General features: G+C 43.1%; 1 protein-coding gene across 2 annotated transcripts in view; it reads left to right on the forward strand.

The window, feature by feature from the left end:
- csmd3b (CUB and Sushi multiple domains 3b) overlaps positions 1 to 24,740 on the forward strand; it is a 1,698,079-nt gene that overhangs the window by 1,076,424 nt on the left and 596,915 nt on the right. For both annotated transcript variants that reach the window (XM_078397138.1, XM_078397139.1), the window contains exon 10: positions 7,802 to 7,923. In XM_078397138.1, coding sequence (XP_078253264.1) covers positions 7,802 to 7,923 — 122 coding nt within the window. The remainder of the gene's footprint in view (positions 1 to 7,801; positions 7,924 to 24,740) is intronic.

A 24,740-nucleotide genomic window follows, 5' to 3' on the forward strand; every position in this document is an offset into this window, starting at 1 on the left:
TCGTTTCCATTGTTAAATTTACACCTCATCAAAGTAATTAAATTAAATCCAATCGAGTTAATTTTATAATAAGCAGCGTAAACCCAAGCAGCAATTTGGACAACACCAACCAACCAGGATAGCAAAATATCCGAAATGATTTAATTGGGCATTTATCTGATTATGGGGGAAGCCTTCTGCATGACTATTGATAGATGAAAATCTCTGCTTCATAACATTAGCTACCCTTAAAATCTAACTCATTTCTACTGAAGAGGTGAACCTGACATCAATAAAATAATTACAGTATGTAAATACAGATTATTTATAATTTTATTTTATTTGGTATCACAGTTATTCTGAAGTGTTTAAGCTGCTTGCTCATTTTACAATGAAATAAAAGTTTTATATGCAACTTAAATTCCTCCAGCATCTTTAATGTAGCAGAACATTCCAAAACCTCATAAGGATGTATCAGGAGAAGCTTGAGAGGGTAAGGTTTTTGCCAATTTTTTAAAGGAAAGAATGGTAGACATGGTTTTAGCCTCAACTTATACGAGAGCCAATTGACATTATGAAATTTAGTTTCGAGATACAGCGTGGTAACAGGCCCTTCGGCCCACCGTGTCCGCGCCGACCAGCGATCCCCGCACATTAACACTATCCTATACCCACTCGGGACAATTTTTACATTTACCAAGCCAATTAACCTACAAAACATTTCCTGTCCTCCTTTAGTTTAGCTTAGAAATACAGCGTGGAAACAGGCCCTTTCGGCCCCCCGGGTCCGCACTTACCAGCGATCCCCACCCATTAACACTATCCATCACCCACTTGGGACAATTTATTTTACATTTACCAAGCCAATTAACATACCTGTACGTCTTTGGAGTGTGGGAGGAAACCGAAGATCTCGGAGAAAACCCACGCAGGTCACGGGGAGAACGTACAAACTCCGTACAGACAGCACCCGTAGTCGGGATGGAACCTGGGTCTCCGGCACTATATTCGTTGTAAGGCAGCAACTCTACCGCTGCGCCACCGTGACCGCCCTAAATGTACGTACAGTCCTTGACCTTCATTGGAACTAATTGTAATATATTGCAGGAGAATATTTTTTATTTTCCCATTAGTGTATTGCAGTTGGACGTATACTTATTTTTAGGTAGCGGAGTTAGGCTGCAGTGGTAAGCCACATCAAATCGGGTTTGATTAGTGCCTTTGGTTTGCCTTTGTGGATTTTGCCCAAATGCCTTGTGAATGTTTTTTGTCTCCGTTGGATGCTAAAACATCGCAATGTTGTGTTGGTTGCTGTTAATTTTCCCTTTGTAGTTGGTTAATCTGAAGATTCGGGTTGGATGTTGTTAATAGGCAAGTATGAGAAAATAAGTTGTGGAGTAACAAGGGGGAAAGAGATTGTTAGGATTGTCCTGAGAGCCAGAATAGCTTCTTTGAGCTGTGTAGTCTTCTGTGGCAGAAGGAAACATGACGATAAAGACAATGATATATTTCAAGGCATTATAATTATTAATATAAGCATGTCATTCGATTGTATCACTGACTAATTGGGTCAAAGAAACACACGTATGAGACCCAAGGAATATAATCAGAGACACAAAGAACTGCAGATGCTGGAATCTTGAGCAAAACACAAATTGCTGGAGTAACTCAGCTGGTCGGGCAGCATTGTGGAATGGATTGGCGATATTTGGGTCAAGACTTTTCTTCAGACTCAAGAAGGGTCTTCCTCATTCTTATTAAGTGCTTTCAGCAACCTAATGTTCAATAAAGTTCAATTAATATTGTAGATAATTTTGATTACTAAATTTGTTTATAGTGAACTTATATTAGCTTCGTCCAAAAATAAAATACTGCAGATGCAAGAAATCTGAAATAAAATCAACAATGCCAGATATACTCACTTGCCAGGAAGCACCTGTGGTTTAAATAAAAGATCATTGACCTAAAATATTATTTCTGTTTCCACAAATGCTATCTGCCCTGTCGAGTATTGCAACCATTTTCTGTTTTTAGATTAGTCTTGTGCACGCTGAAAATGAAACTTCATCAACTTGACAAGAATTTTGTAGCTACGTGCAAATTAGCAATGTTATCCATTCACAAAATGCTGGAGTAACTCAGCAGGTCAGGCAGCATCTCAGGAGAGAAGGAACGGGTGACGTTTCGGGTCGAGACCCTTCTTCAGTCTGAAGAAGGGTCTCGACCCGAAACGTCACCCATTCCTTCTCTCCTGAGATGCTGCCCATCCTGAGTTACTCCAGCATTTTGTGAATAAATACCTTTGATTTGTACCAGCATCTGCAGTTATTTTCTTTCTGCACTCCCATTTCTGTGATAATTTCATGGGAGGAAGTTGCTAACTGATCTTTTCTAGATTGTTTGACAAACATTTGGATTTTATGTCATCGAGAAAATTACATTTGATTTTATAGGTCACAGATGTTAAGTTTGCAATGAAATAGATATCATATTTCTGTTTTTCAGTGAAGACCTTTCAGAGACCTTTAATATGACATACACATTAGTGTTAGTGTTTTAAAGAATAAATAAAAGGTACTGAAGAATCAAAGAAAAAAGGACCATTGATTGATGCCCAATTCCTCTAATGTATTAGTTCTACTCATTTTTATTTTGAATTGCTTATTATTTTTGCCTTTGCTTTCATTTTGGTACTTTACTCTGTAAAACCCTCGTGTAGGGTTGAAAGGAAGGGTAGCGTTAAAATGTTAATTGTGCCTGGGGTTCAAGAAGAATGATCTGACCAGGGCCAAGGATTTAAGAGATGTCACTGATTGGAGTTCTCTTTCCATATCACACCTTAATACGACGCAGGGTTTAGACAGGGGGTATGATAAGCTACTAAGATTTGAGAGATTGGTCAATGTAGGGACATAGAGGTCAGCAGGAGACACAGGAGAATCCTGAGCTTGTCTGGGTGTTGATTAGAATGGGAGGGGATAGAAGATCTGAAGAGAAGCTGGGTGGGTAAAAGGGATCCACAAATTGTATTCCATATGTAAGGTTGCCAACTGTCCCGTATTAGCCGGGACATCCCGTATTAGCCGGGACATCCCGTATTTTGGGCTAAACTGGTTTGTTCCATACGGGACAGCCCTTGTCCCATATTAGGCCCGGGGGGTACTGTCGGCCCAGACGCTGTAGGCCCGGACCCTGTAGGCCCGGACTCTGTAGGTCCGGATGCTGTAGACCCAGGGAGCACTGTAGGCCCGAATGCTGTAGGCCCCGACGGTGTAGGCCGGACGCTGTAGGCCCGGGCTCCGCGTAATGGAGGTTGCATAGCAACTCGCCTCCCAGCCTGGGCGGCTGCCATTGGTTGAACGGGAGCACGTGGCTGCTGGCTGGGTGAGGTCACATGGGGCGGTGACATCACCTTGTCCCTTATTTGGGAGTGAGATAGTTGACACCCCTATCCATATGTGAAGATGCAACCAGCCCAGGGTAGCTTTTTTATATCACACAACAGTAGAAATAACAATCCTATTAAAACTGCTGAGATTACTAGACATCAAGTATATTTTGGAACTACCTGAACTGATTTCCCCAACAAAGCTCTAAACTACTATTGCATGAATAATGGGATCATTAGTAAACATGCAGTCTTATGATCAGAGGGGCTGCAGATTAGGGCAGCATGGTGGAGCAGCGGTAGAGTAGCTGCCTTACAGCAAATGCAACGCCGGAGACCCGGGTTCGATCCCCACTACGGGTACTGTCTGTACGGAGTTTGTACGATCTCCCCGTGACTTGCGTGGGTTTTCTCCGAGATCTTCGGTTTCCTCCCACACTCCAAAGATGTACAGGTTTGTAGGTTAATTGGCTTGGTAATTTTTTTTTTAATTGTCCTTCGTGGGTATAGGATAGTGTTAGTGTGCGGGGATCGCTGGTCGGCGCGGACCCAGCGAGCCAAAAGAGCCTATTTCCACACTGTATCTCTAAACTAAACTAAAAATTACAAACCGATATCTTTGAAATTGTTTTACCCTTTGCATTCATTTTTTTTAGCATATTTTAACGATTTGTATTCTGACTCTAAACAAAGGTAAATGATTTTCTTTCGAATGTCTATGTCAATAGTGTAGGGTGGTTAGTTTCTCAGTAAATCAAAGAGAATTGAAAGTGCCTCAATGTGCTTCTTAGTATCTGTTGCCCCAAATTGAATAGACCAGAATTTTAGTATTGGGAGATTAATTAATTATTATATATAATTTAGGAGAGGAAATTCACCATGTGGCCAATTGAAAGTGGTGTCATAATCAGTTTCATGGGGAGGGCATGGGGGGAGGGCTTCCACATTTAATTATTTTTAAACTCGTTCAAAAGATTTTCACTGAATGGAACATGTTTTTTAAAAATTCTGTGATTCCTTTCCATTAGCCAGGCCAGTAACAGCTGTGATGCACTGGAAAGTCAACACAATCTAACAGACCGCTGCTTATTTTAGTTAACAAGGCCTGCTTGACTAGGTTAATTCCCAGAATGGCGGGTCTATCATATGTTGAAAGACTGGAGCGACTAGGCTTGTATACATTGGAATTTAGAAGGATGAGAGGAGATCTTATCGAAACGTATAAGATTATTAAGGGGTTGGACACGTTAGAGGCAGGAAACATGTTCCCAATGTTGGGGGAGTCCAGAACCAGGGGCCACAGTTTAAGAATAAGGGGTAGGCCATTTAGAACGGAGATAAGGATAAACTTTTTCAGTCAGATAATTGTGAATCTGTGGAATTATCTGCCTCAGAAGGCAGTGGAGGCCAATTCTCTGAATGCATTCAAGAGAGAGCTAGATAGAGCTCTTAAGGATAGCGGAGTCAGGGGGTATGGGGAGAAGGCAGGAATGGGGTACTGATTGAGAATGATCAGTCATGATCACATTGAATGGCGGTGCTGGTTCGAAGGGCCAAATGGCCTCCTCCTGCACCTATTGTCTATTGTCTATTGTCTATTGCATTGTGTACTTAAACCAAGTGATTGTCGATTGTTGACAAAATTCTCCTCTTGCATCCTTTGATTCTTCATTGGTACTGAGTTCAATTAGTGGCACTCTGTGTCCAATGTATTATTGCATCAATTATCTATTATTCATAGTTCAGGGTTGCCTTTTCGCAGGTTAAATTACCAGTGAGCGAATTAAGTTCTGGTTGTTCTCGTCTTGTGCTTAATTTTCAAAAATGGGCCACTTGTTGTTGTCCAGAAGTGTAGGTCTGACTCTTTCAGACCTTGTACCAAAGATACTAGAGGAGCAAGATGAACCACTCCGTCGAAATCGCCTATACTGAAGTGTAGTACTCAAAGGAGCGTAACGTCCACCATTTTAGTAAGCAAAACCCGCCGTTCGCTCTGCCTCTCGCAGTGTAATCAGTGTTTTGGGAGAACAGTATGTGTGATGATACCATAAAAATGCAGAATATATCTCGTCTATCAATTCACAAATTTTTGTTATTTTTCTTTTTAAGTGTTTCTGCAAGTTTCTGCCAACTAAAATGGCGCCATGACATACTACGGTTTTTAGGGTCGAGTGGTCTATCTTGCTCCTCTAGTATCTTTGCAGGTGGCATCAGTTAACCCATTGCATCCCACATGAATCTGGGCCTTATTTCCTTTGCTCTGCATTACCAAATTTACACTGAATTTAAGTTTGGAGAAATTTTGAAAACAGTAAGCATGTGGGTCCAACTGAATATCTCTTTTTAATGAGACACTAATGGACATGTATAGTTGAATATCTCATGTTTACTCGTTGTCTGTTGCCTGATCGTCTTTCAAAGAAGAATTATTATGCTGTTAATTCAAAGATCAATGGATTGGGCGCACAATACAGAAACTTCACAAGAACTTTTAGTCACAGAGCTTGTCACCATAACATTGGATGTCCCTATTAGATTTTAAATGATTATCCTTTCTTATTGATATGTATAATATAATAAACTTTATAGACTTATAAAGCAAAGGGTCTTCAGCCGACATTTTTTATAATGCATTATTTTGATATAAAAATAATTTTTGAAAAAGTGGATATCTATATACAAAAACTCTCGTTTGCTATCTTGTTTGTGACTGAACTTCAGCCAAAACGGTCCACGATAGCGCAACAATTTTCTGCCCACCTTACTCACCATTGTCACTTTAGTGATAATGCAAGTAGTTTTATTGAAATGGGTCTTATATTTTTAAGTTATTCACATTTTAAAGTTTAAAAGGAGGGGAGGGGGAGGGGAGGGGGAAGTGGGGAGTGGGGAGAAGGGAGAGGGGAGGGGGGGGGGGTTGAGGAGAGAGGGGAGTCAAGTCAAGTCAAGTCAATTTTATTTGTATAGCACGTTGACCAAAGTGCTGTACATCTGATTAGGTTCCAATGGAAAAAAAATGAAACATACAGTAGCACGCAAACAGTTCACAGCGCCTCCTCAATGAGCCTCAAACGCTAGGGAGTAGAAATAGGTTTTGAGCCTGGACTTAAAGGAGTCGATGGAGGGGGCAGTTCTGATGGGGAGAGGGATGCTGTTCCACAGTCTAGGAGCTGCAACCGCAAAAGCGCGGTCACCCCTGAGTTTAAGCCTAGACCGCGGGATAGTGAGTAGCCCCAAGTCGGCTGACCTGAGGGACCAGGAGTTAGAGAGGGGGGTTAGAAGATTTTTGATGTAGGGGGGGGAGTGTCCATTTAGGGCTTTATACGTGACTAGGAGGAGCTTGAAGTTGATTCTGTACCGTACAGGGAGCCAGTGGAGAGAGGCCAGAATCGGGGTGATGTGGTCCCTTTTACGGGTACCCGTCAGGAGTCTCGCTGCGGCGTTTTGGACCAGTTGCAGGCGGGACAGGGAAGATTGGCTGATCCCAGTGTATAGGGAGTTGCAGTAGTCTAGGCGGGAGGAAATGAAAGCGTGAATGATTTTTTCTGTGTCGTCGAATTGGAGGAAAGGTTTGATTTTAGCTGTGGTTCGAAGTTGGAAGAAGCTGGCTTTTACCACAGCGTTGACTTGCTTATCAAATTTTAATGCAGAGTCAAATATCATGCCGAGGTTTTTGACATGCGGTTTGACTAGGCAAGATAGACTTCCAAGACTGCCTGTTATCAATTTGATGGAGTCGGGGGGGGGGGGGGGGGGGGGGGGCGAATAGGATGACCTCAGACTTGCTCTCATTTAATTGGAGGAAGTTCTGTGCCATCCAACATTTTATGTCCTCAAGGCAGTGTAAGAGGCTGTTTAAATTTGACTGGTTGTTGGGTTTCAGGGGGAGGTAAAGCTGAGTGTCATCGGCATAGCAGTGGAAAGAAATGGCGTGCCTTTGAATGATTTGGCCAAGGGGGAGCATGTATAGAGAGAAGAGAATGGGGCCTAGGATGGAGCCTTGTGGAACTCCGCAGGAGAGGCTAGCTGGAGCAGAGGAATAACTGCCTATGTTGATGGCGAAACTCCTATCTTTGAGGTACGAAGCGAACCAGGGAGGGGGGTGGGACAGGGTGCTGAACCAATGCAGGAGAGGTTTGGGCCCAGCGGGTCCACTTTGTCTAATGTGTAATAAAGGTGTAACTGAAGGTCAATGCTGTTAGGTTTCTTGAGTTCGTTGGATTAGCTGCTATAATTTAGTAGAAGACTGGTAGAAAAACTATTTTTTTAAATTTTATTCAGCACTATTTCTGCTCTTCTGCTGAAGTTACTGTTACAGAACCAAACATGGGAAATGCTGGTGATGTTTTGCGAGAAAGTTCAATAGATATTTCTGGTCATTTTTCTTTCTTATCTGAAGCAGCTCACATCAAACAATCTTCTTATCTTTTCCAGTGAAAACTTGTGGAGTTAATCTGAACGGTCCAGCTGGAAGCTTTGTGTCTCCCAATTTCCCTTTCCAATATGACAGCAATGCTCAGTGCGTCTGGATATTAACAGCATTAAGCGCCAATAAGGTAAGTGACAGACATGTATGCATTGAAATATGAATAATGACACACCGTTGATCAATGAAAAGGTAATGTTCACTGGGCCTACTCTCATCATTGTGCTGATAGCATTGTAAATGGTCTGAATATTTTTTGACTTGAGTTTATCTGCAACAAAATCATAGCCCTGATTTTTTTAGATTTTGCGAGAAATAGTTTTGCAGCAAAACTTACTGTACAACTACCAGTTACCCATATGATTTGCATGCATAGACACAAAATGCTGGCGTAACTCAGCAGGACAGGCAGCATCTCTGGACCCTTCTTCAGACTCGACTCAAAACATCACCTGTTCCTTCTCTCCGGAGATGCTGCCTGTCCCGCTGAGTTACTCCAGCATTTTGTGTCTATCTTCAGTGTAAACCGCCATCTGCAGTTCCATCCTAGGTATGATTTGTATACATAATGTACCTGATTTCCAAGGTAATGTCTCCTCACGTATTCTTTTAAATCTGTTGCCGTGTATCACAAAGAGATATCCCACCTTTATTTCTTTCAATCTCCCACCTCATTCATTGAAGAGATTATTAAACTAATTTAAGATGTCTCACAAAGGCAAATTCACCCAGAAAATGTAGCAGGGAGGTCAGCATGTCTATTTATCCTTTAAATGCTTGACAACGTTATTGAGCTTGTAAAATTTATAGTTGTATAATAAGCCGTTGTGTCAAAAAAAGGTCTTTGTTACATAGAGATTAAGTAAAAATATCAATCATTTCATCTTGGGGTGTGTATTTGTGTGTGTATGTATGTGTACATAGGTATATATGTAAATATATATATATATATATATATATATATATACACACACACACACACATTATAGAATGTATAGGTATATATGTGTAAATATATATATATATATATATATATGGATATATACTAGACCGTTGGGCCCATTCCTCGTAGAGGGGGGACAGGGAACAGGAGAGGGTGTGACTGAGGAGCCCTGGACCCAAAGCCTCTCCTGTATTGGTGTAGCACCCTCAAACCCCCCACTCAATCCCCCTTATCCCCCCTCCTCCTCCCACTAACCCGCTCCATCCCCCCTGTACAACCCCACTTGACCCTCCCCTACTCCCACTCCCTCTAGCCCTGCCTCCACCCCATTCCCCCCTCCCCACCCCTATTCCCCTCCTCACTCTTCCTGCCCGCACCCCACTCTCCCCTCCCCACCCAAAACCTCCCTCCTCCCCACCCCCACTATCCCCCACTATTCCCTCCTCCCCACCCCACCCTGCCCTCCTCCCCAGCCCCACTCTTCCCCCACCCTCACCCCCACTCTCTTCTCCCCCACCCACCCCTCCTCCCCCACTCTCTCCTCCCCACCCCCACTCTCACTGTCCCCTTCCCCCCACCCCTCCTCCCCCTTTCCCCCCCTCACCCCCACTCTCCCCTCTTCTCCAACCCCACTCTCCCCTGACCCCCACTGTCCCCCTTCCCACCCCCACTCTTCCTTCCCCCCACACCCCCTCTCTCCTACCCCACCCTTCCCCTCCTCCCCCACCCCCACTCTCACTGTCCCCCTTCCCCCCCACCCACCCTCCACTCACACACACTCTCACACACACTCTCACACACACTCTCACACACACAGACAGACACACACAGACACACACACACACACACACACACACACACACACACACACACACACACACACACACACAGAAGCCGAAATGTTCTTTGAAATTTTACGTGACCATTGTTGCCCCGAGATTTAATTATTTCAACACACTCCTGACTACTTCCGTTCATTCCATCTCCGTGAACTCGAGGCCTTTCAAACCTCCACCATCCCAATAACTTCATTATGACATTCTCCTCATGGTTTTTAACTCTCGTCATGACTGTTCTCCCTCCTCTCTCTGTAAACTCCCCCCTCCAGTCCCACATACTTACAACAGAATTGAGTGGTGCAGTTGAGCTGCTGCCTTACAGGTTGGAGCCCATGGGATCCTGGCCAAAAAACACTTGGGTTCGGTCCTGATCTCCTCTGTTGTCCGTGTACAATTTGCTTGTTCTCCTTATGGTGAGGTGGTGGTCCCTAAAGACATGCGAGTCGATAGGTTAATTGGTCATCGTAAATTCCCCTTAGTGGTTGAGCCTGGTGAAAGTTGGTGGAATGTGTGAAGAATAAAGTGGGATTATTGTAAATGTGTACCTGATGGTCAACATGAACACAATGGACCAAAGTGCCCAGTTCCATGCTGTATGGCTAAGAAAACACTTTATTTGTGCTCCATTAATTCCATTATCTTGGTTTTAATCACTCCGCCATCGGTGGCTAAATCTGCAGCTATCAGCACAAAGGTTATTCTCTTGCCAAGTCGATACTCTTGCCCTCTTATTCCTCAATTGGGATGATCCTTCAGTCTTCCTTTCTTGACCAATGTTCTCATATCTCCTGTTTTGACAAACTTGAACTTTGTGGGAAGTTTTTGAATGACCTTCTGGAGTTGTATTGCATTAAATTGCCTTCTGCATGCCAATTGAAGTTGTTGATTTTGAGAACATTTTCTTGTGACCGTTCATTTTATATAAATCGAAGTTGTTGTTTATATTTCAATCCCAACCAATCTTCAATATGAGGACAAGGATTATAGGTTTTTGAGTATGAGATAATCTTAACTCAAAGATCGTTGGGAAGATAGTAAAAGTAAAATTTTGGTAGAGATGTTATTGAATTAAGGTTATTTTTTCAATGGACCGTAGCTGCATTCATAGCAGGGATGGGAGGAGTTTTCTGCCATTATCTATAATTGCACAGATGTGATAGACCTATTAGCTATTGTAACAGCTAAGGTTGCTCCAAACTATCATTGCAACGGCATTGATTTTTTTGTTGGCCAAATGGGGCAGCAGGCAGAATATAATTGCAGAAGAGACAAAAATATTGTTCAATGGCACTTGATAAAAAAAACTTAGGAATGAAACAATCGCAAAAATAACCCTCTCCCATCATTCTCTGAGTCTTATTGCCAAGCAGATTTGGATCCAGTTGTCCTGGATCACGTGAGCACTAAGTCTTTAGAATCACAGAGTCAAACAGGAAAAAAACAGGCCCATTGCCCCAACTCGTCCATGCGAACCAAGGTGCCCCATCTAAGTTAGTTCCATATATCTATCTTATCACCTCTGACACCTCTCACCCTGTCCACAAAATCTTTGAAGCACTTCCCTCTGGAAGGCAACTTCGGACTGTCAAAGCAGCCACAGCCAGGCATAAAAACGCCTTTTTCCACGAGTAGTAGCTCTACTCAACAACCAAACTCTGTAGTCTCTTTTTTGCTCTTGTTTATTTTCACCCACATGTTTAGACCGTCATGTTGTATCCTTATTGTTTTGATGTGTTTATGCTCACAGTGAAGGTCCAGCCCTGGTTTGACTACCCATAATGCAACAACTTACGTTTACCACGAGCTTTTCCTCAGCCTATTTGCCCAGCTGATTGATATCACACTATAATTCTTGATAAGCAGCCCAAGCAAAATATGAGGTGCTGTTCCTCCAGTTTGCGGTGGGCCTCACTTTGATACTGGAGGAGGCCCATGACAGAAAGGTCAGACTGGGAGTGGGAGTGGGACTGGGAGTGGGAGGGGGAGTTGAAGTGCTCAGCCACCGGACTGAGCGATGGTGTTGAGCGAAACGATCGCCGAGCCTGCGTTTGGTCTCGCCGATGTAGAGAAGTTGACATCTGGAACAGCGGATACAGTAGATGAGGTTGGAGGAGGTGCAGGTGAACCTCTGTCTCACCTGGAAAGACTGTTTGGGTCCTTGGATGGAGTTGAGGGGGGAGGTAAAGGGACAGGTGTTGCATCTCGTGCGGTTGCTGGGGAAAGTGCCCGGATGATGGGGGGGTTTGGGTGGGAAGGGACGAGTGGACCAGGCAGTTTTACCTCGCTTCAAAATGTTATAAGACTTTCGTATTAATTTTATTTTCCTCTCAATGACACATAATGATGTTTATTGTGGGGAAAGGGGAGAGGGCATCAGTGATGAGTGTCCCCCCCCCCCTTTGCCCAACACGCCATGCCATGTCGTTATTCCGTTTCATCGTTCACCTTTTCTCTCTCAAAACTGGCGATGGTGATGGTGTTGATGATGGAGAGAAATTATGATTAATAATGAATCAAGGAGGCACTTCTTCACAGAATTCATTCTTTGCGGGCTCAGACCATCTACTTTTTATATGTCAGAGGATGAACTGAGGATTTCTGAGCTTCAAAGATAAAGAGCAGATATCCACACAAAGAGCATGTCATTCCCACTCAGTTGTCAATCAATAGTTCATGCATCACAACATCTATGTTGTGCAAATAAAAATTGTGAGAACGTAAGATGTAGAAATCACGTGGGCCTGTTCTACAAGAGATAAGACCATGCCTGAACTTCTACCTGGCTTCCACCTACTGAATTATTCCAAAATCCTTTTATATTTTCATTTCAAAAAAATCCATTGATATCAATCTTGAATCAGTTTTAGACCAAGCCTTTGCAGTCTCTTGGATGGTGACTTTTAAAGATGTTTTAAAAAAACCATTGAAAAGAATTCTCCTCATTTGTGTCTTGGATATCTGACCCATATTTTGCGACTGTAATCCTACACCTAGACGCTTCACCAACTCTGCATCCATCTTGTCCAGACCCATCAATGCTTTCTGAGTTTTTATGATCTCCTCTCATTTATAAAGAAAACATAGGCCTAGTTTGGATTTTTTTTTTCCTCTTAAACAAGCCAGTGGTCCCAGGAAGCAATCTGGTAATTGTTTTGTTGCAGACCCACGACAGCAAGTGTATCTCAGGAAAGAAGAGCAAATCTATGAAGTCACATTGGGACTCTACAAAGCTACAGCCAGCCACTTCTGCTCTTGTATTCAAATCATCTTGGGGGGGAAAAAAAGCCACCATCCATTTGCCTTCCTGGTCTTTTACATTATCTGCATGTAAACCTTTTGCGATTTGTGTACAAGATGGCCCATTCCCTTTGAACATAAACGTATTTAAATCTTTCATCTCTTCTTCCACCTCATTTGCTTATTCTGATTTTGTACTTCAGGTTTTTTGTTGCTGTTCCTCCCCAAAGTTGATGTCCCCAGCAGTGTTTATGTCCCGACATAATTACACCTCCCCAAAAGCAGTACCACCAGCTTCTCTGGATTAAATTCCATTTGCCCTTTCTCTGCTCAACTGACAAACCATATATTTCCTGCAGTCTTACGCTTCCTCCCAATTTTAACCACCGCTCGTCCTTGGGTTTCCAAATACCTCAGGCTTGTTTTTGCGGAGACGTGCTGAGGTCTATTATCGCTGAGAGTGTTGATTGCTTCGTTGTTGATTGTCATCCAAATCTGAATATGACAGGACTATGAAATTGAGCTGTGAATCTTTTCTTGTGAGATCATGAAGGTGTTCTGTTGCTCTTTTGGAAGCAGTCTGGTGTGGTAACTTTGCTCGACTGCCATGTCACCTTTATGTGTGCCATGTGCTGCTCCTGACATTCTGGTGAGCATTCCTTATCGTTGAAGGGTCTCGACCCGAAACGTCATCCATTCCTTCTCTCCTGAGATGCTGTCTGACCCGCTGAGTTACTCCAGCATTTTGTGATACCTTCGATTTGTACCAGCATCTGCAATAATTTTCCTACATTCCTTATCATTGCCTTACCTTGATAATCGTGGGGTCGTGGGTTAGACGGATGACCTTCCCCCCTCCCCAATCTTTGCACGTCCCCAATCCTTTCCACGCGTCACTTTAATTTCATGTCTCATGTATTTTGTGCTGTTACGACTGTTGGCAGAGCAATTTCCCTCCTGGGATCAATAAAGTTCTATTGTATCATATAATGTAGAGGGAGCAGTTTATCAGATGATGAATTTGATGATTGTTCTGCAGCTGTCAGTCCAGTGTGCCTGATGAAACATAGAAAATAGGTGCAGGAGTAGGCCATTCGGCCCTTCGAGCCAGCACCGCCATTCATTGTGATCATGGCTGATCATCCACAATCAGTAACCCGTGCCTGCCTTCTCCACATATCCCTTGATTCCGCTAGCCCCTAGAGCTCTATCTAACCCTCTTTTAAATTCATCTGTGAATTGATAGATGAGATATTTTCTGCATTTTTAAGGTATCACCACACATACTGTTCCCCCAAAACACTGATTACACTGCGAGAGGCAGAGCGAATGTCGGGTTTTGCATCCTAAAATGGCGGACGTTACGCTCCTTTGCGTACTACACTTCAGTATAGGCGATTTCAACGGTTCATCTTGCTCCTGTAGTATCTTTGATTAACACTATCCTACACTTCCTATTATCTTGCACTTCATAGAACTGTGAAACTTAATTGATTACTTACTGTACTATTTGTAACATCAGAGATTTTCCTTACAAATTACTCCAATCATACAGCCTTTTTAGGAAGGAGATGAGGGGACATTTCTTTAGTCAGAGGGTGGTGAATCTGTGGAATTCTTTGCCACAGAAGGCTGTGGAGGCCAAGTCAATGGATATTTTTAAGGCAGAGATAGATAGATTCTTGATTAGTACGGGTGTCAGAGGTCATGGGGAGAAGGCAGGAGAATGGGGTTAGGAGGGAGAGATAGATCAGCCATGATTGAATGGTGGAGTAGACTTGATGGGCCGAATGGCCTAATTCTACTCCTATCACTTATGATCTTATGACCCCCACCATTTGCAATCTGTGAACCTGTCAGCGACTGATCGGGTTTACTCTGCAAGTCGAGCTGAGAAAATGCCTTTAAGCAAATTAATTACGCAAAGTTGTACTATTTTGCTTCATGCTCTGGGTCTCATCCATAAGGGAATTTTGGATTATCAGGGTATCGTGAAAACATTCATTGGTCGGCTGAGTGTTGCACTTTTGATGCACCATATCAGACATCAAAGCACTTCCATCTCCTTTTACTGTTTATTTGATGCCCGAGAGTTTAAGAGCTATTTTGAAAACACTAAGAGACTTAGAAACAAATTTGTTAAGACTCCATCCGTACTTGAGAACTGTTTCTCTGGCAATTCTCATGGTATATCACAAAGGAAAGGGAATGCCATATTACTCCATGTTATGGGGCAGTTTACTGTCAGTCTCCAGGGAATAGCTTGATCATAAGGAATCTTGCTCTGAGTTCCCTCTTGGGCTGCAGGTTGAAGGGAGGCACGGTGGCGCAGCGGCAGAGTTGCTGCCATACAGCGAATGCAGCGCCGGAGACTCAGGTTCGATCCTGAATACGGGCGCCGTCTGTACGGAGTTTGTACGTTCTCCCCGTGACCTGCGTGGGTTTTCTCCGAGATCTTCGGTTTCCTCCCACACTCCAAAGACGTACAGGTATGTAGGTTAATTGACTGGGTAAATGTCAAAATTGTCCCTAGTGTGTGTAGGATAGTGTTAGTGTGCGGGGATCGCTGGGCGGCGCGGACTCGGTGGGCCGAAGGGTCTGTTTCCGCGCTGTATCTCTAAATAAAAATAAATAAATAAATAAATAAATAAATAAATAAATAAAAAGCCAGATTGAAGAGCCCCTTCAGTTCCAACCCATCGAGTGAGCAGAGTGAAGGGAATTCTTCTTTCCTAATGCTATTTTGCATCCATTCTCTTCTGAGCCTCCAGAGACATGCAGAAGAGACTGTCTTCCCGCACTTTAGTCTAGCAACCATTCTGAAAGGTGTTATTGTGTGTCAGCACAAGTATTTTTCACCTTGAGTGGGCACACAGTGAGATGTTCACCTTTAAGGCCCATTTTAATATTTCATTGCGATTTGGCACATGACCTTCCTAACGTGTGCGACAACCAGAGATGGTGATTATGCCTCAAGATACAGATACAGAATATTGCTGTTATCAGTGGCCAAATATCCAATTCAAGCATGTCCAGACAAATTTTAATTATGGATAATCAGCAATGAAGGTCAAAGTTACTGGTCAGAATATACCTTCAAGAAGGCGTATCATAAATTCACAAAGTTCACATTGGACCAAAACAAACCCGTGCAATTCCTTTTCATGCATATGCACTGTTTTTGGCGTACTTAATTTCTTAAATGTTAAAGTTTTGTCTTTTCCCCGTTGTTAAAGTACAAAATTGTACTTTATCCAAAATTGTAACTCATCCAAGAATTTCTGCTTCCCCAGTATCCAATCTAGGATTATGTCATTTTTTTAAATGGTCCCTTGTTAGAATGATATTTCTAACAATTTATCTGACTGTGTTTTCTTCCTATTTCACTGAAATGTATCATTTTTTGAATCCTGTTTCCAATCATTGCCTGCTATATTTTTCATCCACTTTCTCCACGCTCATTTTTTTCCCCCTGAACGTCATCCACTCTTATTGTTGCGGCAACTTTAGTCTTCCCTATAAAGTCCCAAAGCTTACTGTTTGATGAAAGAAAGGGAGCGATATTTCTTCCATGCAGATAACGACAGAAAGAACTTCACGATGTCTCAGTATCATTAATAGTTTATTGAAGCAATAATACAAAGATTGGCATATCCACTCTCATCAATCTGTTTGTCAATCTGGTAAGATCTTATTATCTTACCCTTGTTCCTTCGCGACCTGTTGCTGCTAAGACCAGATATCTCAGCAATCTTCGTCGTGATTCGTATGGCCACTAAAATCCTATTATCTTAGCAGGCTCCTGCAGTTACTGTCTGACCTGTTAGCCCTATGTCAGCAGGTTCCTGTGTGTCACTGAAGCATTACTTCAGTGCTGGGCAAATTATACACAGAATCTGGCCCCTCCCAGATTTACAATATACATTAATGATTTTGATGAAGGGATTAAAAGTACCATTAGCAAATTTGCAGATGATACAAAGCTGGGTGGCAGTGTGAACTGTGAGGAAGAAGCAGGATGACTTAGACAGGTTGTGTGAGTGGGCGAATGCATGGCAGATGCAGTTTAATGTGGATAAGTGTGAGGTTATCCACTTTAGTGGTGATAATAGGAAGGCAGATTATTATCTGAATGGTGTCAAGTTAGGAAAAGGGGACGTACAACGAGATCTGGGTGTCCTAGCGCATCAGTCACTGAAAGGAAGCATGCAGGTACAGCAGGCAGTGAAGAAAGCCAATGGAATGTTGGCCTTCATAACAAGAGGAGTTGAGTATAGGAGCAAAGAGGTCCTTCTGCAGTTGTACAGGGCCCTAGTGAGACCACACCTGGAGTACTGTGTGCAGTTTTGGTCTCCAAATTTGAGGAAGGATATTCTTGCTATGGAGGGCGTGCAGCGTAGGTTCACTAGGTTAATTCCCGGAATGGCGGGACTGTCGTATGTTGAAAGGCTGGAGCGATTGGGCTTGTATACACTGGAATTTAGAAGGATGAGGGGGGATCTTATTGAAACATATAAGATAATTAGGGGATTGGACACATTAGAGGCAGGAAACATGTTCCCAATGTTGGGGGAGTCCAGAACAAGGGGCCACAGTTTAAGAATAAGGGGTAGGCCATTTAGAACGGAGATGAGGAAGAACTTTATCAGTCAGAGAGTGGTGAAGGTGTGGAATTCTCTGCCTCAGAAGGCAGTGGAGGCCAGTTCGTTGGATGCTTTCAAGAGAGAGCTGGATAGAGCTCTTAAGGATAGCGGAGTGAGGGGGTATGGGGAGAAGGCAGGAACGGGGTACTGATTGAGAGTGATCAGCCATGATCGCATTGAATGGCGGTGCTGGCTCGAAGGGCTGAATGGCCTACTCCTGCACCTATTGTCTATTGTCTATTGTCTATAATATGGATAAGTGTGAGGTTATCCACTTTGGTGGTGATAATAGGAAGGCAGATTATTATCTGAATGGTGTCAAGTTAGAAAAAGGGGACGTACAACGAGATCTGGGTGTCCTAGTGCATCAGTCACTGAAAGGAAGCATACAGGTACAGCAGGCAGTGAAGAAAGCCAATGGAATGTTGGCCTTCATAACAAGAGGAGTTGAGTATAGGAGCAAAAAGGTCCTTCTGCAGTTGTACAGGGCCCTAGTGAGACCGCACCTGGAGTACTGTGTGCAGTTTTGGTCTCCAAATTTGAGGAAGGATATGCTTGCTATTGAGGGCGTAGGTTTACGAGGTTAATTTCCGGAATGGCGGGACTGTCATATGTTGAAAGGCTGGAGCTACTAGGCTTGTATACACTGGAATTTAGAAGGATGAGAGGGGATCTTATCGAAACATATAAGATTATTAAGGGGTTGGACACGTTAGAGGCAGGAAACATGTTCCCAATGTTGGGGGAGTCCAGAACTAGGGGCCACAGTTTAAGAATAAGGGTTAGGCCATTTAGAACGGAGATGAGGAAAACCTTTTTCAGTCAGAGAGTTGTAAATCTGTGGAATTCTCTGCCTCAGAAGGCAGTGGAGGCCAATTCTCTGAATGCATTCAAGAGAGAGCTAGATAGAGCTCTTAAAAATAGCAGAGTCAGGGGGTATGGGGAGAAGGCAGGAACGGGGTACTGATTGAGAATGATCAGCCATGATCACATTGAATGGTGGTGCTGGCTCGAAGGGCCAAATGGCCTACTCCTGCACCTATTGTCTATTATCTATTGTCTATTGTCCTCCCAGTCCATATACGTAAGACTCCAACATTCATCTCAGGACAATCCCCTGGTGTACAAATATAATAAAGAGGATACAAAGTAATATGATAATATACTAAAATAGCTAATAAACACAAAATGGCTCCTACACTGTTATTTTGAATTCTATCAATGTCATTACCGGTGACAGAACACAGATTTCGTCCTGATCGAACTGAAAACGATAATACTCTACTCGGGACATTATGGAGACCCCTATTCCTTTTTCTTCAACTATTTTCTAGCCTGCCATGAACTGCTTATTGTCTACACATCTCTTGCTTCATCTAATCTCTGCTGTCGAGTGCTAAATAATAAATACCAAGGCGAATTGTCTTCTGATGTATCAAAGTTGACCATCCCTATCATCTGAAATCCAGTGCAATGGAATCTTTGATAAACATTGCCAACCCTTCTCTCAACCTCCCCATTACTACTTCTGCTCACACTCGGTTCCCATTAATAATAATGCAACATTCCATTAGTTGTTCGCTGACTAATTTTATTCAACATATATTTATTTACATGTGTGCTTGACTGGCAATTATAACCTCCACTATTTTTTTAATATTATATTCCTTTTTATTCCTTCTATTTTTTCCCCCTCCTTTCTTATTTCTGCACTATATAAAGAATCGTCATGTATTTTTTCGCCTTGCTATTGCCCGTATTCTTTAATTGCATATCGTGAAAACATTTGCTTGTCTGCTGTCGGACTATTCTCGGTTTTGTTGCGCTGAAACCAACAATGGCGAAGGTGATTGTGGTGACAACGGTCATTGAAGAGGGTAGTAAATGTTGTCAGCTTGATTTTTAATAAGGCAATTGATGAACTTCATCATGGTCGGCAAATCCAGGACTTTAAGATACATGGAATCCATGGTGACTTCGTTGTTTGGATTTAGAACTAGCTTGTGCATGGAAGAGAGGGGGTATCTTGTTGCTTTTTTGAATGACTGTTGGCAAATCAAATTCCATGTATGTTTACAAAAATTGGCTAATGAATTCATTGCAATTACAATTACAATTAATAGTGGAAGGATACTATTCCAGCTGCAGATCTGTGATGAGGGGTCTGTGCTAGGACGTCTGTTATTTGTAATGTAGACAAATGACTTGGATGTAAACATGGATGATGAGTTGGTTGATAAGTTTGCAGATGACACCATAATTGGTGGATGTGCAGACAATGAGGAAGGCTGTCAAAGAACACAGGGGGATAAAATATGGCACATAGAACAGGCCCTTCAGCCACAATGTCTGTGCTAAACCTGTGCTAAACCTGTGCTAAACCTGATGCCAGGTTAAACTAATCTCCTCTGTCTACCCTTGTTCTCCCTCCATTCCCTGCATGTCCACGTGCCTATCTAAAAGCCTCTTAAATGCCACGATCGCATCCCGCTCCACCACTATTCCTGGCAACATGTTCCAGCCACTCACCACTCACTGTGCAAAAAAAAAGCTTGCAACTCTCCTTTAAACTTTGCTCCATTCACCATAAAGCTGTCTAGTCTTTGACATTTCCATCCTTGGAAAAGGGTTCTGACTGTAAATACATAGATACATAGACAATAGGTGCAGGTTTAGGCCATTTGGCCCTTCGAGCCAGTCCCGCCATTCAATGTGATCATGGCTGATCATCCACAATCAGTGCCTTCTCCCCATATCCCTTGATTCCGTTAGCCCTAAGAGCTAAATCTACTGTAACTCACTTTTGAATGCATCCAGTGAATCGCCCTCCATTGCCTTCTGATGCAGATAATTCCACAAGTTCACAACTCTCCGGGTGAAAAAGATCTTCCTCATCTCAGTCCTAAATGGCCGACCCCTTATTCGTAAACCGCTGGTTCTGGACTCCCCCAACATCAGGAGCATGTTTCCTGCATCTGGCGTGTCCAATCCTTTAATAATTTTGTATGTTTCTATAAGATCCCCTCTCATCCTTCTAAATTCCAGTGAATACAAGTCGATCGTTCCATTCTTTCAACATATGACAGTCCCACCATCCCGGTATTTAACCTCGTGAACCTACCCTGCACTCCCTCAACAGCAAGAATGTCCTTCCTCAAATTAGGAGACCAAAACTGCACACAATACTCCAGGTGCGGTCTCATTAGGGCCCTGTACTGATGTAAAAGGATCTCTTTGCTCCTCAACTCAAATCCTCTATCCACCCTATCTATGCCTATCATAATTTTATATACTTCTAAAAGTCTCCCCTCAATCTCCGTAGCTCCAGGGAAAACAATCCAAGTTTTTCCAACTTCGCCTTCAAATACCCTCCAAAGTACGCAACATTCTGGTAAACCTTTTCTCTATCCTCTCCAGAGCCTCCACATCCTTTCTGTAATGGGGCGACTCGAACTGCACACAATACTCCGAATGCAGCCCAACAAAAGTTTTATAAAACTGCAACATAACCTCCTGACTTTTATAGTCAATGCGCTGATGACGAGGGCAAACCTACCAGATGCCTTCGTTGCCCATCCATCTACTTGTGTTGCTATTTTCAGGGAGCTACGGACTCAGATTTTTAGATTTCCCTGTGCATCAATGAATTTAAGGGTCTTGTCATTAACTGTTTATTTTCCCCTTACATTCGAACTCCCAAAATGCAATACCTCTCACTTGTTTGGATTAAACTCCACCTGCCATTTTTCGACCCATTGTTGCAGCTGATCTCAATCCCACGGTAATCTTTAATGGTTTTTTCTCACTGTCTGCAACTCCATCAATTTTGGAGGTGTCTGCAGATTTACCAACCAACTCATCTACATTTATGTCCAGGTCATTTAGGTATGGCCACAGCACGGGTCATTGCAGAACTCCACAGGTCACAGAATAATGGACTTACACTACAGTCCGCTGTCTTCCGTGAGAAGCCAATGTAACCCCACTTTTTAAGAAAGGAGCGAGACAGGGAAAACTGGGATTGAGAGACCAGTTATCCTGACACCGGTAGCGGGGAGGATGCTCCAGTGAATTTTTTGATTTTTTTTAGATTTAGAGATACAGCGCGGAAACAGGCCCTTCGGCCCACCGGGTCCGCGCCGCCCAGCGATCCCCGCACATTAACACTATCCTACACCCTAGGGACAATTTTTTACATTTGCCCAGCCAATTAGCCTACATACCTGTACGTCTTTGGAGTGTGGGAGGAAACCGAAGATCTCGGAGAAAACCCACGCAGGTCACGGGGAGAACGTACAAACTCCGTACAGGCGGCGCCCGTAGTCAGGATCGAACCTGAGTCTCCGGCGCTGCAATTATTAAAAATGTAATAGCAGCTCATTTGGAAAGCAGTGACGGATCAAAGTCAGCATTAATTTATGAAGGGGAAATCATGCTTGACTAATCTTCTGGAATTTTTTGAGGATGTAACAAGTGGAATGGATAAGGGAGAGCCAGTGGATGTGGTGTATCTGGACTTTCAAAAAGCCTTTGACAGGGTCCCACACAAGAGATTAGTGTGCAAAATTAGAGCACATGGTATTGGGGGTAGGGTATTGACATGGATAGAGAACTGGTTGGTAGACAGGAAGCAAAGAGTAGGAATTAATGAGTCCTTTTCAGAATGGCAGGCAGTGACTAGTGGGGTGCCACAAGGCTCAGTGTTGGGACCCCAGTTAATTACAATATATATTAACGACTTAGACGAAGGAATTAAATGTGATATCTCCAAGTTTGCGGATGACACAAAGCTGGGTGGCTGCGTGAGCTGCGATGAGGATGCTATGAGGCTGCAGGGTGACTTGGATAGGTTGGGTAAGTGAGATGATCAGCCATGATCACAATGAATGGTGGTGCTGGCTTGAAGGGCCAAATGGTCTCCTCCTGCACCTATTTTTCCATGTTTCTATGTTTCTATTCCTCTAAATTCCAGTGAATATAGGCCCAGTCGAACCATTCTTTCATCATGTCAGTCCCGCCATCCCGGGAATTAACCTGGTGAACCTACGCTGCACTCCCTCAATAGCAAGAATGTCCTTCCTCAAATTAGGAGACCGAAACTGCACACAGTACTCCAGGTGTGGCCTCACCAGGGCCCGGAACAACTGCAGAAGGACCTCTTTACTCCTATTCTCAAATCCTCTCGTTATGAAGGCCAACATTCCATTGGCTTTCTTCACTGCCTGCTGTACCTGCATGTTTACTTTCAGTGACTGGTGTACAAGGACACCCAGGTCTCGTTGCACTTCCCTTTTTCCTAATCTGACAGTATTGAGATAATAATCTGCCTCCTTGTTCTTGCCGCCAAAGTGGATAGCCTCACATTTAAATACATTATACTGCATCTGCCATGCATCTGCCCACTCACCCAACCTGTCCAAGTCACCCTGCAACCTCCTAGCATCCTCTGCACAGTTCACACTGTCACCCAGCTTTGTGTCATCTGCAAACTTGCTAGTGTTACTTTTAATTACATCATTTAAATCATTAATATATCTTGTAAAAAGTTGCGGCCCCAGCACCGAGCCTTGCGGCACTCCACTCGCCACTGCCTGCCATTTTTTCAGGGACCCGTTAATCCCTACTCCTGATTGTCAACCAATTCTCTATCCATGTCAATACCCTACCCCCAATACCATGTGCTCTAATTTTGCCCACTAATCTCCTGTGTGGGACCTTATCAAAAGCTTTCTGAAAGTCAAGATACACTATATTCACTGGCTCCCCTTCATCCATTTTATTTGTCACATCCTCAAAAAATTCCAGAAGATTAGTTAAACATGATTTCCCTTTCATAAATCCATGCTGACTTGGACCAATCCTTTTACCGCTATCCAAATGCACCATAATTACTTCTTTAATAATTGACTCCAGCATCTTCCCCACCACTGATGTCAGGCTAACTGGTTTATAATTCCCCGTTTTCTCTCTTGTTCCTTTCTTAAAAGGTGGAATAATATTAGCTACCCTCCAATCCACAAGAACTGACCCTGAATCTCTTGAACATTGGAAAATGATCACCAATGCGTCCACGATTTCTAGAGCCACTTCCTTGAGTATCCTGGGATGCAGGCCATTAGGCCCTGGGGATTTATCAGCCTTCAGTCCCATCAGTCTACACAATACTATTTCTTGCCTAATACAAATTTCTTTCAGTTCCTCTGTCTCCCTAGATCCTCTGACCTCTAGTACATCTGGGATATTGTTTGTGTCTTCCTTCACTTTTGCCATTTCCTTGCTCTCCATAATAATTTCTCCCGTTTCTGCCTTCAAGGCACCCACATTTGTCTTTACTAATCTTTTTCTCTTAACATACCTGAAGATGCTTTTACTATCCTTCTTGGCCAGCTTCCCCTCGTACTTCATCTTTTCACCCCTTATTACCCTTTTTGTTACCTTCTGTTGTCCTTTGAAAGTTTCCCAATCCTCCGGCTTCCCGCTACTCTTTGCTATGTTATACACCTTTTCTTTTAGTTTTATTCCATCCCTAACTTCCTTTGTCAGCCACAGTTGCCTCCTACTCCCCTTAGAATCTTTCTTCCTCTTTGGAATGAAATGATTCTGCACCTTCTGAATTATGCCCAAAAACTCCTGCCATTGCTGTTCCACTGTCATTCCTGCTAGGATCCCTTTCCAGTCGATCTTGGCCAGCTCCTCTCTCATGCCTTCATAGTCCTCTTTGTTCAACTGCAACACTGATACTTCTGGTTTAACCTTCTCCCTCTCAAATTGCAGATTAAAACTTATCATATTTTTGTCACTACCCCTTAGTGGTTCCTTTACCTTGAGTTCCCTTATTAAATCTGGCTCATTGGACAACACTAAATCCAGAATTGCCTTCTCTCTGGTAGAGACCCTAACATTTATTTTGTATCCCTCTGTCTTCACGAGAGACATCAAAATAAATCTAAAACTGGCAATGCTTCAAAGCACTGCAGTCACGATAAAAGGCTGGGTTATAGGAACTGCCACTCTGTGAATAAGTACCCGTATGAGCCTAGGGTAATGTCAGTGCTAATTTGTTCTCATCTTGAAAGACCTCAGAGTTTCCTCAACCAAATCATGACAACATGCTCTGTTCTTCAAATGCCCCACGTGTAATAGAGGTGTTGATGCTGCTGGCTTTGCTTTTGATGATGAACAAAGATCATTTGTCACACTGTATCCGTTCCTTATGTCATGAGGATACTAAGATGTCCTCAATCAAATCTGAGACGAGATAAGAGACAAACCTACCTACCCCAGA

This window comes from Rhinoraja longicauda, chromosome 4, assembly GCF_053455715.1.
Source record: "Rhinoraja longicauda isolate Sanriku21f chromosome 4, sRhiLon1.1, whole genome shotgun sequence".
Classification (NCBI taxonomy): domain Eukaryota; kingdom Metazoa; phylum Chordata; class Chondrichthyes; order Rajiformes; family Arhynchobatidae; genus Rhinoraja; species Rhinoraja longicauda.